Source organism: Seriola dumerili, unplaced genomic scaffold (genome assembly GCF_002260705.1).
Source record: "Seriola dumerili isolate Sdu_G_001 unplaced genomic scaffold, Sdu_1.0 BDQW01000068.1, whole genome shotgun sequence".
NCBI classification, from domain to species: domain Eukaryota; kingdom Metazoa; phylum Chordata; class Actinopteri; order Carangiformes; family Carangidae; genus Seriola; species Seriola dumerili.
This window is the reverse complement of record NW_019174323.1, coordinates 13034100-13051105: the sequence shown is the minus strand read 5'-3', so window position 1 is coordinate 13051105 and position 17006 is coordinate 13034100. Positions and strand designations below refer to the sequence as shown.

General features: G+C 41.0%; 1 protein-coding gene across 1 annotated transcript; it reads left to right on the top strand.

The window, feature by feature from the left end:
* The first annotated feature begins 2144 nt into the window (after positions 1-2144).
* LOC111219855 (vesicular glutamate transporter 1-like) lies at positions 2145-15237 on the top strand. The gene is made up of 13 exons (XM_022742689.1): positions 2145-2621; positions 8125-8377; positions 8830-8948; positions 9046-9160; positions 9269-9356; positions 9900-9986; positions 10509-10645; positions 11286-11435; positions 11578-11710; positions 12200-12310; positions 12481-12608; positions 13082-13151; positions 13325-15237. Exons 1-13 carry the CDS (start codon positions 2560-2562, stop codon positions 13618-13620), a joined length of 1749 nt encoding a protein of 582 aa, XP_022598410.1. The 5' UTR covers positions 2145-2559; the 3' UTR covers positions 13621-15237.
* The last annotated feature ends 1769 nt before the right edge of the window (positions 15238-17006 follow it).

Here is a 17006-nt window from a genome sequence, read left to right as displayed (position 1 = left end):
TTGTGCTCTCTCCTGTGAGCTAATATTTAAACAAAAACATTTGGATTGACAGGAAAAATGAATGAATTTTCTTCTATCTCTGTCTGCAGATTTGACCACAGACCCAATGGACCCTCCGCCTGTGTTTTTTCACGCCTCTGTTGACTCCAGTGCAGTAGATGTGCGGAGAGCTGGTTACGGCTCGATCTCGGACACTCCATCCATCATCTCTGTCCCACCCAGCCTGTCCCCCCCTCTCTCTGCCATGCCCTTCCCTCCCCTCTTCCTCTCCTCTCACTCTCTGAGAACTATATCAGCTAAGGATCTGGAGAAGAGCTGTATCTGATACAGAAAGCTTAGTAAGCAGTCTGACAGCTTTGAATGACGTTAAGAAGAAGTAGTTGCTATTTGAATGTACACGTTGTTTATCATTATCTGTACACATTAGACACATTTTTAATTTTTGTGGGGCAAATGATGCTGAAAATGTTTTCTCATGAAAACAATGCATCAGTTTCAAACCTGGTGATCGGGTTCAAACATACAACCTTACCCAGTGGAGGTTTGAGACCAATAGGAAAACGCAAAAAGAAGAGACGAGACCTCCTGACCCATAGGCCTCTCACTGCCCATAAACACCATAGTTTGCCACAAATCTGCCCTAAATATTTGCCTGTGTATCACAACTATATGTATGAGCTGTAGTATTTTGTGCTGTATGTTTTTACAGTAACAATATGAACCAGATATTCTCTGCACTTTATCCAGTACTGTCCATCCTCTCAGTAGTCCTCCAGTGTGGTACCACAAAATAAACAGTCCAGTGATGAAATAAGTGCTCATTCCAGCTCCTAATGCTCAATACTAACAGTCTCATAGTTAAGTTGAAGTTATGGTGTAACTGATTTTTCAAGCAAAACACACACTCCAAAGGCAAATCTTGCTCCATGCACCTTAACGCACACACAAAATCCCAGACAAAGGTATGGAGTCATTTCTTCTGAGGGTTGAAAATAACTGTTTTGTCTGAGAATTTTTAGGAAGCGGCTGTTATCAAAAAGACTCTGTCAGTCTTTGATCTGTGTTTGTTCCTCTTTAGACAGATGCCTGTGCTGCTAAAAATAAAACCCTGCAGTGGTTTTATACACCTGGGTTCTGACCAAGTTCATACACCAATTTAACAAAAACAAACCAATGTATGTCCAAAACATCACTTTATGTTTCTAGCTTTCCCTTCACGTTCACTAGTTTGGATGAGACATGCGGTGACTGTGATTTTACACCACGAAGAAATACCAAGTTAATTTGACGGGATTTTCATCAAATCAGCCGTTCAGCAGTTACAGGCTCTTTTTCACAGCGGACATTTTGACTTGAAGGAGAAGCACAGGTGTTAGCTACTAATCACATTAATGATGGCTCTGTAGTATTGTTATGTCTCAGTAAGCCACATCAGTGTGACAGTGAGCCAACATGCACAACATACCAGGACCCTGAAACTCAAGCAGCTAAACTGAATTAAGACATTATTGATGTAATTATTTGCACATGTGCTGTTATTACTGTGGCATGTTAAAATGTTTTCAGTGAGTATCAGTGTATCTAAAGGCCCCATCACTTGATTTACTTTAAGTTCTGCCACTCCAGATTTCTTACTAATTTTCATGTGCCAAAAGTCACATATCCCAAAATACCTTTAATGCATTCAGGGTATTGAGAAGTTATTTATTACATACTGATAGAGTTGCAGTAATGATGCCTTATGAGGAGACGCAAAGACAAGCACAATAAGACTCAAATATTAGATTTTTAGATATATTTTTTTACTATTGAACTAACATGATCTTTTGGTGTGGATATTTAGTTTCTTTCTTTTTTTCTTTCTTTCCTTTTTTTCCCTTTTTTCCTCAAAAAAGCGCAAATAATCTGCAGTCCAATCATTCCCAGCGTCCTGGGAGCAGCCTGCCCCTCCCGTGTTACAAATACCTGGGAACTCTGTTAAATGCTTCGATCGGACAGTGTTTACTCTAATTCTCTCCATTCAAGGCGTCTGTGGTCCAAGAATAGCCTCTGCTTGGATAGTCAGTGCTTAAAACGCCGGGGCTGCGGGGAAGGAAGTGACATGCTACCTTCCACTCACTACACAGACTTGGAGAGATTAGCGCGCAGGCAGCAGTAATCTGGTTTCAGGACCACGGCCAGAGACACCGTTTGGCCATGAATCCTGTCGAAAGTTGCATCCAGCTCCCTGCGAACCTTACCGGACACCGCCGGGTGTGAAGAAGTTCACTTGGACATTAAGGACTCTGACAAAGTGGAACTGACAATGTTTGTTCAGTTCATTTTACATAAAGGAGGTTGAAGCAAGTTAAATCTCTGGAAAATCCGTGTCGCTGGCAACAGATTCCGCTGCACAGGAACCTGCGGGGTTAAGGGAGTCCGGTAATCAAGTAAAATTAGTTGTTTTTTTTTTTTATGTGTGAGTGAGAAAGACGAGGCGGAGGGAGCAGAGGAGAAGGCTGTGCGCTCAGGCGGGAGCGCGCAAACACTGCACATTGGTCGGATCCTGGAGTCGTGAGGATGGAGATCCGGCCGGACAGGTTTAAGGCCGTGGCAGCCAAGACTCTGGGGAAAATATACGGGTATGTAAAGTTCCTCTGGGACCCATTACAACCAGAAAATATTGAAACGCAGAAATGGCTGCAGGCTTAATTTCCCTTTTGAGTAAAAAAAAGAAAAGAAAAAAAAGAAAGTTCATCTTTTGCCGTCAAGGCCACTGATGGGGGCAGTGTTTACATATAAATGTGATTTTAAATTGAAAGAGAAGCAAAGGACTCCTTTACAGATCAACATGATTAGTGTAGGGTTGGATGACCTGGCACATCTGTCTCTCTATAGGCTGCTGAATCTATCTCATAAGAAACGGGCATACATAATTTATCACTTTATATGCAACTGCAGTCTTTAGATAGCAGATACAAAAAGTTACAAATACTTTGTCTGAGCGCACAAAATGAAACCTAAAATTAGTCTGTTTCACGTGCAGAGATAAGTGAATTATCCTCTTTTGCTTCTGAAGCACAAAAACAGAATTAAGTTTCATTTCAGACCTAAACTGCTCTATCAGTGTAAGATGAAGCGCTGGATCAATAACCAGATTCATTTCTTCCCGGCTTTTTTTTTTTTTTTTTTGCAGTGCTGTCCCATTGTCAAACTGCAGAAGCCTCCACTTTTATGTGGCTGTTTATCTGGAGCTCCATGTTTGAGCAATCAAGCAACGTGTTTCAGTTTCTAACATACACACAGTATGTTTTTGCTAACGTGATGACTGTGTGTGATTGGCCTGTGAGGTTTCTCTCTGCGGCCTGTCATTCTGACACACCTGCCACTATGTGACAGTAAGCTTAGGACGACTTTCAGTAACCCTCACTCTAGTAAAGGCTCCTTTGGAGTGTGGGGCAGATATTAACAGAGCACGCAGACATGTGGTGATGGACTGGGGACGTGGATCAAGCTCGGGATGTGGCAGGAAATCTGACACTTTTTGACATGATGGTATTTCAGACATGCACAAAGAATTCCTGTGTGACTTTTCGACAGCTTCCACACATCTAGTCTGAAAGCTGCAAAAAAAAAAAAATCGCGTGACACACCTTGCACAGCTGAGAAAAGGTGTGTGGGGTAGTCAGGCCAGTGATGGCTATCTGAAAGCAGGAAGGTATTGATGGACTCCCCTTCCCCTCTGTCGGGATTTGATGTAGCGTCTAAACACTTAAATCCTCTCCAGAAATAGCCTCTGCTCGTCCAAGCTGTCGGCCCATGTAAATCCCTGCAGGCCGTACACCTTGGCCACATCTCTCCCTCCACCTAAGTAGCCCGATAGCTCGTCATAGTGCCCCCCCTCCGCTCCCTCCCTCCCACCCACCTCCACTCCACTCAGGGCATCTCACAGCCAGGATTAGGCCACGGCACAGAGCCCGCAGCTGCCTTCGTTTCCGTGGAGCGCACGTGCCCAGGTGCTCCCTCGGTACCTTTGCCGCCGCGCATGACGCGCATGACGCGCACGAGGCCCGCTCCCGGGTTCCCGCTCCGCACGCAACTTCAACCCACACACAGAGAACTAGACAGACAGATCACTGTGTATTATTTATTGCCGGGTGTTTTATTGAAAGGATGGAGCTGACTCCATATCTATTTTTACCCAGTTCTATTCTCAGCAATATGTACAGCCCTCAGTGAATTCACTCTCAGATCACAGCAGCCAGTTTTCACCTGCAGCTGTGAATCAAGATGAAGACAACAAGAGACGTGATTTCACTGATGTAGAGGCAGCTGACAGTCTCCCGTTATCCCTTCATTAAACATCAAGCAGTGCCTCTTCCCTGTTTATTCCTGAATCCCTCACTTAAATCAACAGCTCCAACTATTGTTTCTGATCCCCAATATCAGAGGGCTGAACAAATATGACTGACATGTGAGCCGAGTATAAAAATGTTGAACTGAAGTGTATGCTTTGCTGTATTTCTCACAATTGAATTCACAGTATCTATCTAATGACAATGAAATCAAAAATGCACTCAGTTTACGTGCTTTCGGTGCACGCCCACACTTTGTGCTGCTAGACCGAGTTCAGTAGGTCCTGCTTACTGGTGTCATGAAGAACCTTTCAGCCTTTCATACAATCTGCACCAGTTATTTGACTCTCTCTTATCCAATCAATGATTCCAAGCTGTTGACTCGACTCTGAAACCAAGCTGCTGAACTGCCCTGACATTTGTCCTTGACGTATGAATTAAGAGATTAACTTGGAGAGAGAACCGAGAATATTCACTCGGCAGGAGAGGTGATGTGAATTCAGCGTTCTTACGTGTTGTCAAGATTCAAAACTAAGCTTTTCTCTCACTGAATTCAATCGCTTCACACAAGCAAACCGGACCTTTCCTCATGGTGTGACGAGAGCAAGGGGGAGAAGGTCAGGTAGCTCGTGAGGATTACAACGGATTTTCCTTAACTCAGGGTCAGTCATGAAAAGTCACTGCAGCAGATTCAGTGTGTAGTAAAACAAAATAAAAGAACGAAAAACAAGAAACAAGAAAAACAAGCGTGTACTGTATTGCAGAGAAATTAAACTACACACGGAACATCCTCTGGACACTGGGAAAATAAATTGGTGTTGAAGGAGGAGGAAATGTTGTGAATTGTGTGCGAGACTATGCGTGAGTCAGGGGAGCTGATTGTAAAAAGGCAGGGTTAAAGATAAAGAGGAGACAGGAGGAATGAAGAGAGAGGCCCGCCCAGACAAAAATAGTCCGAGAGAGTCAGAGATATTAATAATTCAAGATGGAGAATCATTAATACTTGATCAGTGTTGAAGACTGTTAGATTCCCTGCTTACAGTAACTAATAGAGCATGTATGTTTTATTATTGCGTCTACTTACTGTTGGAGTTTTTAGCTGACTACTCTGAACAGATTTATTGGCAGGAACATAAAGTCTTCCTGTCACTCAATATTTTCATGCCACTTCACGTCTCTGCAGAAAGTACATCTTATAAAACCAGAGCGCCGCGATAATGGTTATATAAAGATTTTTTTTTCATCCGGCGCTCTTTTCCTGGTATTTCAGAAATGGGATTGTCCTAGTGACTTGACAGAGCCAAAACATTTTAGTTTGAGATTTTTAGGGTATGGAGAAGAAGTCCCACACAGCTAACAGGAGAAACCTTCATGGGCCTACACATTATGTATGTAGGATGTATAAAGGCTTGTGTCCCAAGTTAAATGTGCTTTTAATGTCGTAGATCATCTATGCATAAGACACTTCCTGTCAAATCAAGGAACTCTGGGGTGCACGGTGACCCAGTGGTCCACAGTGGATTAAATCTGGTTAAGGGGTCTTTGTCACCTGTCCCCCTCTCTCCTGATGTTTCCTGTCTCTTACAATACACAGTACAAGGTAATATAGTTCTGATATGTCACTAGTAACGTTTATAAAATCAATTTATAGCAATGTCAAGAGGAAGAGGGACTTGCATTTGCCAGTGTACTGTAAAAGATGGATAACAGCAGCTAAGCTATGTATGAAAATATAATATTAGCAATGATAAATAGATCTTGCACTGGGGACTACCAGACTCTACTAAATTCTTTAACAATCAATTCAAATCTTTTCAGGTGTGTGCTGTTTGCTGTACAGTGAGTTTGCAGTTTCAACACCTCGCTCACCCCTTCAGTCAAAACAACAATCTGTTTCACTGCAGCTACATTTACCACAGTGATGTATAAAACATGGCAGCCAATTCAGTTCAATAGAAGCTGCTCACCCAGCACATATCTCAAAAGAGTTATCTATCACTATATGTATTTGGCATGTGCATTATTATTGCTGTTGCTGGCTCTAACTCCTCAAACACACATTTAAGACATGGAAACAATGGCTCCTGCTGGTTTTTGTATGTATTGATCTTAATGATTTAAACTGTGATGAGGGATTTTTGCGTTGGCCTACTGTAGAGTTAACATTGTCTAATTTGTGTCTGTGTGTTTTTCACAGGGGAACTGATAAATATTTGTCAGATTCCATATATTTATATGATGTACAGCTGTGTAGCATCAAGCATCCAGGCTGTACTTGCTCTGCCAGGTAGAGATTTTCATCCCAACCAAGATGAATGTTCACAATGGCCACTGCGGGCGTACTCTGTTATTAATGGGGTGCCCTGGTGGTGCAGTCGGCTAAGAATCTTATTACACTTAAAATGCCGTTCTAGCCCACGATCTCCGTCCCATTTCATCTCCTTCTGTCCTGTACAACCAGATGTCAAATGAAGTCATCTATAAAATACAACCCCATCCCCAAAAAGCTTCATACCCTGCACTGTTGGGTGTTATATTTTGGCTAAAAACGACATGGCTGAGTATACTGATATGTTTTGCCTAAGCACAACTAGCTCACGTACTGTATGTATAATTATATTTACCAGACAAAAGCAATAGGAATTGCAAAAGGATTCTGTGCTGCATCGTCTGAACCTGCAGTTCTCAAGTCTGATCTAAGAGCTCAGCGCTGCACATTTCATGTTTAATAGATTATCCGCTGAGTTTAGATACATATTTGATGCCTGTTAGACTGGAGGCTTGCAGAGGTCATGGTTTCTCAAGGTTTTTCAGCAAGCCACATGAACATAGGTTACAGAAAGGAGCAGAAAGAGAGTAGGTAACCTTGTTTGGAGGGAGCAGAGAAGCATGGATGCACCAGGAGGAGACAGGTTTCTGTGAACACTGTTGTCTTACTCACACTGCATTCCTCACTGTCAGGCAGTTCAGTCGGGAGATGAATGCCTGCAACACAAAAATACCCGGTATATTAACACCTTGAGAAGACAAGATAAGTCAGAGTTAGCAAGCTCCGGTGGAAGTAGGCTGACAGGCAACTGTGCTGACTGTGTCTTGTTAAGATGCTGGAGTTACCAGGCAAATTGACAGCCAGAAAGATTGTCTGAACATCTAGATCCAAGCCAAGCTGTCTGAGCACGATCTGTTGTCACTGTGGTAACCAGAGTTTAGAAAACCTGGGGCAGATCTGTCACTGACTGACTATTCTTACAGAAAATCCCTAGTACAGAAACCTAGGAGTAAACTAAATGTTAAGGTTTGTCTTTTTAAGGAATCAATTATTGTTATATTTGTTCTGTTTTTTTCCTGTCATCTGACACACCTTTGAATAGCTACACTGATATATGGTTATTTCTGAAATGTTTAATTTTACATCAAGCAGCCTTTTGGTGTGAATTGTCAAAAGCTGTCTCTGCAAAACTATCTAAATAGGTAGTTGCTAAGGGGCTGATTGGTTCTCCAGACAACCACATCACACCATCATAAGCTGACAGAAGAGAAATGCTAAGATTTAGGCAATATGAAAATTTTCTTCTTACTATGTACTTCTTGAAAAACAGATTCACTAGTTCACTAAACTATGACTTTATTGTATTCATATTTATGATACAGGACCAAGTGGTCTAGGATTCCATACAGGCTAGAGTCTAAATCCTCTAATCATCTAGTCTAAATCACTTCTTACTAACAGGGGCTATAGTTAACATGCAACATTCTTCATTCCCTCACTTTTCCACACTCTTCTTTACAGAGTTCTTGAGAAGAAGCAGGAAAATGGCGAGACAATTGAGCTGTCGGCAGAGGGCCGGCCGGAGATGGTGGAGGAAAAGGAGATGCCCGTGGTGGACTGCACATGCTTCGGCCTGCCCAGGCGCTACATCATCGCCATCCTCTCCGGTTTGGGCTTCTGCATCTCCTTTGGAATCCGATGTAACTTGGGTGTGGCCATCGTCAGCATGGTCAACAGCCACACCATCTACAGAGACAACAAGGAGGTCATAGTGGTGAGTGGCCATGGTGTGGGGCTGTTTTTATTATAATGGAAATTTAAATTTTATTTAAGACAAATGTGCTTCGAGCACTGTGTATGAGTTTAGGGAAGATCCTTTCCTGTTTCAGAGCAAGATCCATGGAGAAATGTTTGCAGTGTGACAGTTTTATTATGTTACAAATCTTTGTTGATGGTGGAAATGGAAACGGGCAGGTCAAACAAAGGACTGACTCATCATAAAACATGTCAGTCAGTGTTGCTCAGTATATTTTATAGGAATATTGATGATGGGTCAAGGTGTTTTCACTGGAGGTCAACCATATCCCCTCAGAGGACCATGAATCAATCACATCAATTTATCTTGTATAGATAGTTTGTCCATCTCCGTGCACTGCAGTGATCAAACTCTCATTCAAGTTCATGTGCAGTTTTCTCATGTGGTTGTCTTCCTGCTTGTCCCAACAGAAAGCTCAATTTGACTGGGATCCAGAAACAGTGGGAATGATCCATGGTTCCTTCTTCTGGGGATACATAGTAACCCAAATTCCAGGAGGGTTCATTTGTCAAAAGTTTGCAGCCAACAGGTCTGTTACTCCACTGTTTATTGTATGCGAGGGATAATTGCACATTCTTCTATACATACTGAATGTCTCCTCCTTTCTCTATTCTTCCCTCTTCCAGAGTGTTTGGTTTTGCTATCGTGGCCACATCTTGCCTGAATATGCTTATCCCCACGGCAGCCCGGATGCACTTTGGCTGTGTTATCATTGTCAGGGTGTTTCAAGGACTTGTGGAGGTGTCTTGTCTATAACTTCATCTTAAACACAAGAAATGGGCAACATAGAAAGACTTTACATTTTATTTAGAACATTCATCATAGTGTAACTTCTTCCCTTTTCTACAGGGAGTCTCATATCCTGCCTGTCACGGTATTTGGGCAAAATGGGCACCACCACTTGAAAGAAGTCGCCTGGCCACAACAGCCTTTTGTGGTGAGTCTCTTATAATTGTCCATGTTTCTCTGTCTTTGAATGATGGATGTTTGATGTTTCCCTTTAAGAAACCCTTTGGCAGCTTGTTTAATACATAAACTGTATATAAAGATGGACGTAGCCTCCATGATGTCACCCATAGGTTTCTGAAGAGGGTGGGCTGCTCCACCATTGCCATCTTGGCAGTGTCTGACTGCACCTAACTACGGGTTAATCCAAAAATGGGCAAAGAGGCGGGGTGTTTGTGGAGCTGACACTAAGGTGCATGCCGGTCTGTGGCATGCATACGCTCACCCACCTGTCACTCAAAATGGCACACCTTCAATTATGTTTAACTTTAAGTCTTTATAGAGACCAAACCCATTTTTTGTACCAGGTTTGAAACATGTTTATTTCTGCTGTAAAGTTGGGCATTTTAATATGAAAGTCTATGGGGATTGACTCTCTAGCTTCCAGTGGTAATTTAAGGAACTGCAGTTTTGGCTTCATTTTCTTGGAGGTTGCTACTTGGTTTAATACCCACAATATTTCTTTGTTTCCTAGGTTCTTATGCTGGCGCTGTGATTGCCATGCCGTTAGCTGGAATCCTAGTCCAGTACTCAGGATGGTCATCAGTCTTCTATGTCTACGGTAATGACCCTTGACATTAGGCTGACAGCGAACAAAATAAAACAGCCAGCTTTTACAGTAATCTTGCTTTCCAACCCCTTCAAATTGAAATGTGGGCTGAGTATTTATCTTAATATTCTTTAAAAAGTTGAACTAGAATTTTCGAGGGAAATTACACATTATCTTTCAGTGAAATACAAAACAGTGTGACTGTTGCCATTATAAGCATGACAACAGTCTTCTCAATAGTTGCGTAAGCACACCCATCACTGTGCAGAGCATTCAGTGAGACAGCAGATGCTGACACATACTGAGGTTGAAAGGACAAAAACACCGCAAAAGGCCAGCACCATAAATATGAGAAAAGAAAAAGACCCATTATGTATGAATTCTAAATTTAATCCCAGTCTGTACATAGGCAGCAGTTATAGTCAGTGTCTCATTGGCAGCTTGTTCTTTTTAACCTTTCTTCAGGCTTTGACACTTACACTACTCTTTTTCTTTCCCCTGCCTGTTTGCCTGCCTGCCTTCCTTCCTCCCCAGGAAGTTTTGGGATCGCGTGGTACTGCTTCTGGATCCTGGTGTCTTATGAAAGTCCAGCAGTCCATCCCACCATCACTGATGAGGAGAGGAAATACATTGAGGACAGCATTGGCGAGACGGCCCAATTTACAGTAACGGTCAGTGCACTAAATAGATTTCCTATGGTAGAGTATGACTCAGAAACTGTATCACATCAAATTGGCTGATGTGAACAGTGACATGTGGCCTGCCACATCATTTACATTTCCTTCAAGTCAGGGTGTAGAGTTCGCAATATGACTATGCTGGTACTTTTTTTGTATAACGCAAAATGTTAAGATAAGCATAAAGTCACATGTACAATGATGTTAAACAAGCAAAGTGAGAGCAACAAAGAGGTCGGCATGGGTGTACTTCAAGAGGGTGTCAAACTTTATCACAAGCCCATTCTAAGATACCTGGAGTACTTTATCAAAATAAAAGCACCACAGACAGATTCAGAAACTCCTTATCAGTAGTAACCTCTGCTCATTTGTATCTACATTCAAGCGAAACTAACCCATTTACTCCACCCAACTTCTTACTGACCACAACGTTCTGGATGCTTGTTTTGTAAAGTAAACCTCAAATACAACAAATTGGTGATTAATTCAGGCAAACAACACATTTTATGTACATTTATTTATTGTGAAATGGCTCAGGGGTTGTAGAATTTGGTTATAAAATCAGTGAAGTTATAACACTATAATAATAATATAATTATACACACATTTATATACACATTTTTCTGTTTTACAGAAATTCAACACACCATGGAGGGCGTTCTTCACGTCCATGCCAGTGTACGCCATCATCGTGGCTAATTTCTGCAGAAGCTGGACTTTCTACTTGCTTCTCATCAGCCAGCCCGCGTACTTCGAGGAGGTGTTTGGATTTGAGATTAGCAAGGTAAAAGAAATCTGATGTGGACAGTGGGATAATGGTGTTTTAGGGCACCAGGAACAAGAGGTTCCATACGTACAATATCATGATACTGTACAAAGTCTGCTTTCGATATTCACTGTGGTGAAAATCCCCCTCTCTTATCTAGGTGGGCATTGTTTCCGCACTTCCCCATCTGGTTATGACCATCATTGTGCCCATTGGTGGCCAGCTTGCCGACTATCTGCGCTCCAACCACATCATGAGCACCACTAACGTTAGGAAACTTATGAACTGTGGAGGTAAGACAGAACTGAAATGAAGGGAAAGCAAAATGACACTTTTACCGTCTTTTCTGGATGTGATTTGGAAATTTTTCTAAGTTCCCCCCAGTTTACGGTAAGAAGACTCAGTCATGTGAACCTGACAACCAGTACAGTAACACACTGGCTTGTTATACTGTTTACTCACATACAGTATTTTAGCTGTGGTTTGAAAATGTTTGTCACATCAGGCAAATGATGATTCAGCATAAAGCAAAAGCTCTGCCTATGCTATTTTTAAACTTCGATAGGGAAGTGAAATTAAAGCATAAAGTGTACATATCCTTTTATTGGTTACTGAATGCATATTTAGGATACTGTTCAGTCAACAAAATTTTATGAAAAGAGAAGAGGAAAAGCACAAATAAAATGGCCTTCAGTTGACTTAAATAGGCATCTTGCACTGAGACACATTTAACTCTTTCTTTGTTGGTTTCTGTGATATGATATGCTACTGTTCTCCATCAGGGTTTGGGATGGAGGCAACTCTGCTGCTGGTGGTGGGCTTCTCTCATACAAAAGGTGTTGCCATTACATTCCTGGTTCTGGCTGTGGGTTTCTCTGGCTTTGCCATTTCAGGTAAAAGCATAAGTCTAGTTATTCTTTAATCCCCCTTTCTAATATGGAGTATAATGTGTTCCTTAAAACCTTTTGCCCACAAATATTAATAGAGTTTGGACATGTGGTGCTATTTATTGTAGTCATGAATAAAATATATGATTCTAAAAATATTTATTCTTCCTCATAAGGTTTCAATGTAAACCACCTGGACATTGCACCCCGATACGCTAGCATTCTCATGGGCATCTCCAACGGTGTGGGCACTTTATCTGGTATGGTTTGCCCACTTATAGTTGGTGCCATGACGAAGCACAAGGTGAGAACTGATTCTAAATAGCTGCGATTCTCTAACTCGTACAATGTGTGTTTGTTAGGACAGTCAGCATCAACTTAGTTAAATTGCAGAAAGTAGCACAGTATGTATGATATTGTATACTGACACAATACACTCTAAAACACTGTATTGTATTTCTGTTTTTATTATCTTGTCTTTCGGTGTTTGGTCATAGAAAATATTTATAAAACAAAGGCAGAGCTGTCACTTCCTCATAAAGACTTCTTTTTAATTTGGCCATTTTGTATTTGCAAATTTAATTTTGCACTCTAAGTAGCTTGATAGACCAGATGTGCATTTATAAAACACAGTGCATGTGCAAACCTCTCTTTGACTGTTTTGATTTAATGCATGAATATGTTTTTAACTGTCAAGTATCATTAGAAAGTGAAACACAATTTTTTCATGCTTTTAACCATAAGGTCTCTTTTGCTCTTTTCACTCTTCTTTGATAGACCCGAGAGGAGTGGCAGGGTGTGTTTCTCATTGCCTCACTTGTTCATTACGGAGGTGTTATATTCTATGGTATGTCTTTTAATTTCAAAATGTTCCACTCAATCTTCATCAGAGTATTAAGATGTTTCAATATGCATCATTCTGTGAGTTGTTCTTAATGCAATTGAACTTGTTGTCAGCTCTGTTGCAAGTCTGAATAATATTTTACCAAAAGTCTGATTGTGTGTGTGGCTTTGCTGCAGGCCTTTTTGCATCTGGAGAGCAGCAAGCTTGGGCCGAGCCAGAGCAGCTGAGTGATGAGAAATGTGGCATCCTGGATGAGGATGAGCTTGCAAATGAGACAGAGGAGCTGTATCGCACAAGTGGCGGAGCAGGCTACGGAGCGATGAACCAGGGAGCAGATCCCAATGGAGGCGGAGGCGTGGGAGGAGGAGGAGGAGGCTGGGTCTCAGACTGGGACAAAACTGAGGAGTACGTACAACCAGCCGGAACCAATAATTACCTTTATGGAGTACAGGGGGACCGAGAGCTAACATAAAAGCGGCAGACCCTCTGCACATAGCCTTTAGTGAGGCAGAAACAGTACATCAACAGTGTGAAGTTTCACCTGATGGCGTGGAGAACTAAAAGTGCGGATTTAAAACGGAAGGCGGGAAGGGACAATTTTCAGCAAGTCTGACTATATTAACATAACTGAACTGAATTCAAAGAGACTGCACAGTGGAGGTGAAGACATTAGTAAATGTAAAATGTGTGTTTGTGTGTGATTGCAGTTGTGTACCCTGTGTGACAATCTAAGTAAGAGTGTTTTAGGACCCGTCAGCCTCCTCTGTAATATCTGTTGGAGAAGGGCTGTGTTTTAGGCCTGGTGTGGCTTTCTGTGATGTTCATTCATTGTAATAACTGTAGAAATTTCTATATTGATTTGGATTTAATTAGTATGTCTCTCATTTATATTTGAGTCAGTCCAGATTACAAATCTTTAGGCGCACATTGGTCAAAAGCGCATTTCTTTTGTTCGATGAAAACGTGTTAAATTTGTTTAACTGGTTTTTAAAAAAGTTGCGTAAATGGTTGTAGAGTTTCTGCAACCCATAGCAGAGTACGCACCTCCATTTAAGTTAAAGTTTTGTCCTTAATGTGCACACTTTTAAGGAAAAGCATGTTACTTGTGCCAATACAACAAAAATATTTTGCTCTTTAGTATTGGTTTACTTATCCACTGAGAAAGTAATTGAACACCTACAAATATTACTGTTTTCTGTTAAGTCTAAATAGCCCAATACTGACATTTTTAGATGCAGCATTTTGATTTCCTTGTGTAAAAATGTTTCATGTGCTGGGCCTCTAACCTGTCTGCCTGCTGACAAACTGGGGAATTAAAATGCCTCGTATAGGACTACAGGGAATGTCATTATCCAGGGTAATAACAATCCTATATTAAATTAGTTTCTTAGTTTGGAGCTATGTTTATTGCTATTAGGTCTCTGTTTCCTTCCAAATCCAAGATCTGAATTTTGTTCATTATGCTTTACATGTAATATATGCTTCATTAATGTTATGTTATATTGTTGTCAGACAGTTAATGCTTTAAGTGTTAACGGGCAAGTCATTCTGCTCTCACTGTATTCATAACCTGTGAACACTAACACATGCCAGTCACCGATTTCTGTCACAGTTTCAAGGCTGTGAACCGAAGCTGTTGTTTGATGCCAGTAATGTAGCGTATGTCAAGATGAATGTGCAGATAAAAAGGGACTGTCACTCTTATAAAGCCACCACATGCAGTACATCTTGGCCAATCTCATTAGAAGGTGTGATATCCGTTTGCTTTACTCTATAGTCAGACAAGCTGAAGATATGTGAAATGATCAGTAAACTAAAGACCAATTAAACATAATGGACAACATAACAATGAAATTTCACTGTACATGAGCAATTTGTTTTATTTTTGTTTGTAGGTGTTGTAATGTATCTAGCTAGTCCCCAAATTTAAGGTTTAAAATAAAAGAATATCTCTGTGTTAGGTCATGGGATTATATCACTTTGGCTGATACAGTTTCAATTATTTGGAGTTCACTAATAGATTATATATTAAATGTTAGGGTTTTTACTGTTTTGTCATTTTTCATTAATTTATTGTTTAATGTTTTGTTCTGGGTTATAAACTAAAACTGTAAATGTAAAAATAATGTACATGTGGAAAATTGTATAATAAAACCTAGAGGTGATTATTCCTGTACTATCATTATAAATATTGTTTACAATATACTTATGTACTACTCCCATTAATATTATTTGACTTTAGGTGGCACATAAATTATCTTGCTATGAATAAGTGATTACAGTTGAGTGTTACATTTTTGATCAGCTTTTTAAAGAAATGACAGCAACTGTTTTGCTTTGTCCGAGCCAACTTTCCTCTGCTTCATCAAGATTCTGGCACTAACAATGTAGGTTTCATGTTACCCATAATGCGGCACTCCTCTCCAGACAGCGTATCGATCACTGAGCTAAAGTATAAGAGCATGGAAATGAAGAAGAAAAATAGATTTTGGTTGCACCAGAACAAAGGGCTCACCAGTTTCCCTCAACCTGTAATAAGCACTGAGGCTCAGGGACTCACCCTCACTGTCCTGCTCTGGTCTCTGAAATCAATGGGATTATCCTACATCCATCTGTCGGTGAGAGAACAAGTGAGAAAGGGAGGGAGAAAGATATTCATTGCTGATATCTAATTATACTGCAGCAATTTGCTTCCTTGTTCCTTGGGATTTGTTTGTACCAGCATCATGTTGCAAGATGTGCATTGGGGCAAAGAAAGGGGCAGAAGAGAGCAGGATGAACGAGGGAAAGGAGGGCAGAAGAGGGATTAGAACAAACTGTGGACTTAATGGGCCAACATTAGCTTTCTATAACAAATCTAATTGTGGGCCGCCAGTATCCACCGTGGCTGGAATGTGGTTTCTTCTACAGCCACAGCATAACGACATTTTATAAATGCTGCAATGTAATTTATTTTCTGGACATTTTTATTATAGTTATTTAATTTTTATGTTGTTGTTTTTAATAGATCTATTTCCCACTATGTGACCTAATAATGATGTGAACCTAATAACTAACAATTTCCCAATTTGAAAAGTGTAATAATTAGTTGAGAAATGTTACCCCTGGTGTAGTTGTTGGGGCTTTTGCCTCCCCATTAAAAAAGGTTAGAATAAGATCTTGTTGTAAAGATAATGAATATCATCAGGTAAATATTCACTATCAGCAAGTTGAGCCTATAAATAATGTTACTCTAGTTCTAGCCTTCAAAAACCCTTAAAGCATGGTGTCACAATATAACCACTGTTTCTTCCATTTCCTCGCTTTTAATATGGTCCATGTTCCACAAAAACCAGTTGACTTCATTGTGTTATTCAGGCCAATACAGTGAACGTTACTGTCCATTAATATTAGCTAGCTAGCTGGCTAGCTAATGATATTGCATGCGTCTTAGTGCATGTAACCTACCTGTGCACGGGTACACGGGTCCCTTCCCACATTTATAAACACAGAGGAACCGCCCACAGGTGATATAGCACACTGCAGTGTGCACAGTTCACAATTTCCCTCACTGAACAAGCCCCTTTTTCTCTAGGCCAGTGCACATGTTGATTGACCATGAGTACTACCAGCTGGTGGCCCATCAAAACAACCGTTAAGTTTTTTTTAATTTTTTTTTAGCGATTCCATAAGTGTCCTTACCTGCTCAGTGTCCTTACCTGCTCAGTGTCTTTGTGTGGCTGGTCCCTGCGGAAGTCCAAGGTTGAATTTCTTTCACAGTCCGACCGTGGAGCCAATACTGGTCTGGCTTTACTGGGATGGAAAGCCCCACGAGTGTCCTCCAGCTGGACCTGGAGCTGGCTTTTCTTCTCTTCAATG

What these genes read in the sequence shown, in the direction of transcription:
- LOC111219855 (XM_022742689.1), top strand. Translation starts at nt 2,560, where the DNA reads ATGGAGATCCGGCCGGACAGGTTTAAGGCCGTGGCAGCCAAGACTCTG. An exon ending in TTGGATTTGAGATTAGCAAG is followed by an intron (nt 11,436 to 11,577) that starts GTAAAAGAAATC and finishes TCTCTTATCTAG; the next exon opens with GTGGGCATTGTTTCCGCACT. An exon ending in CGGAGGTGTTATATTCTATG is followed by an intron (nt 13,152 to 13,324) that starts GTATGTCTTTTA and finishes GCTTTGCTGCAG; the next exon opens with GCCTTTTTGCATCTGGAGAG.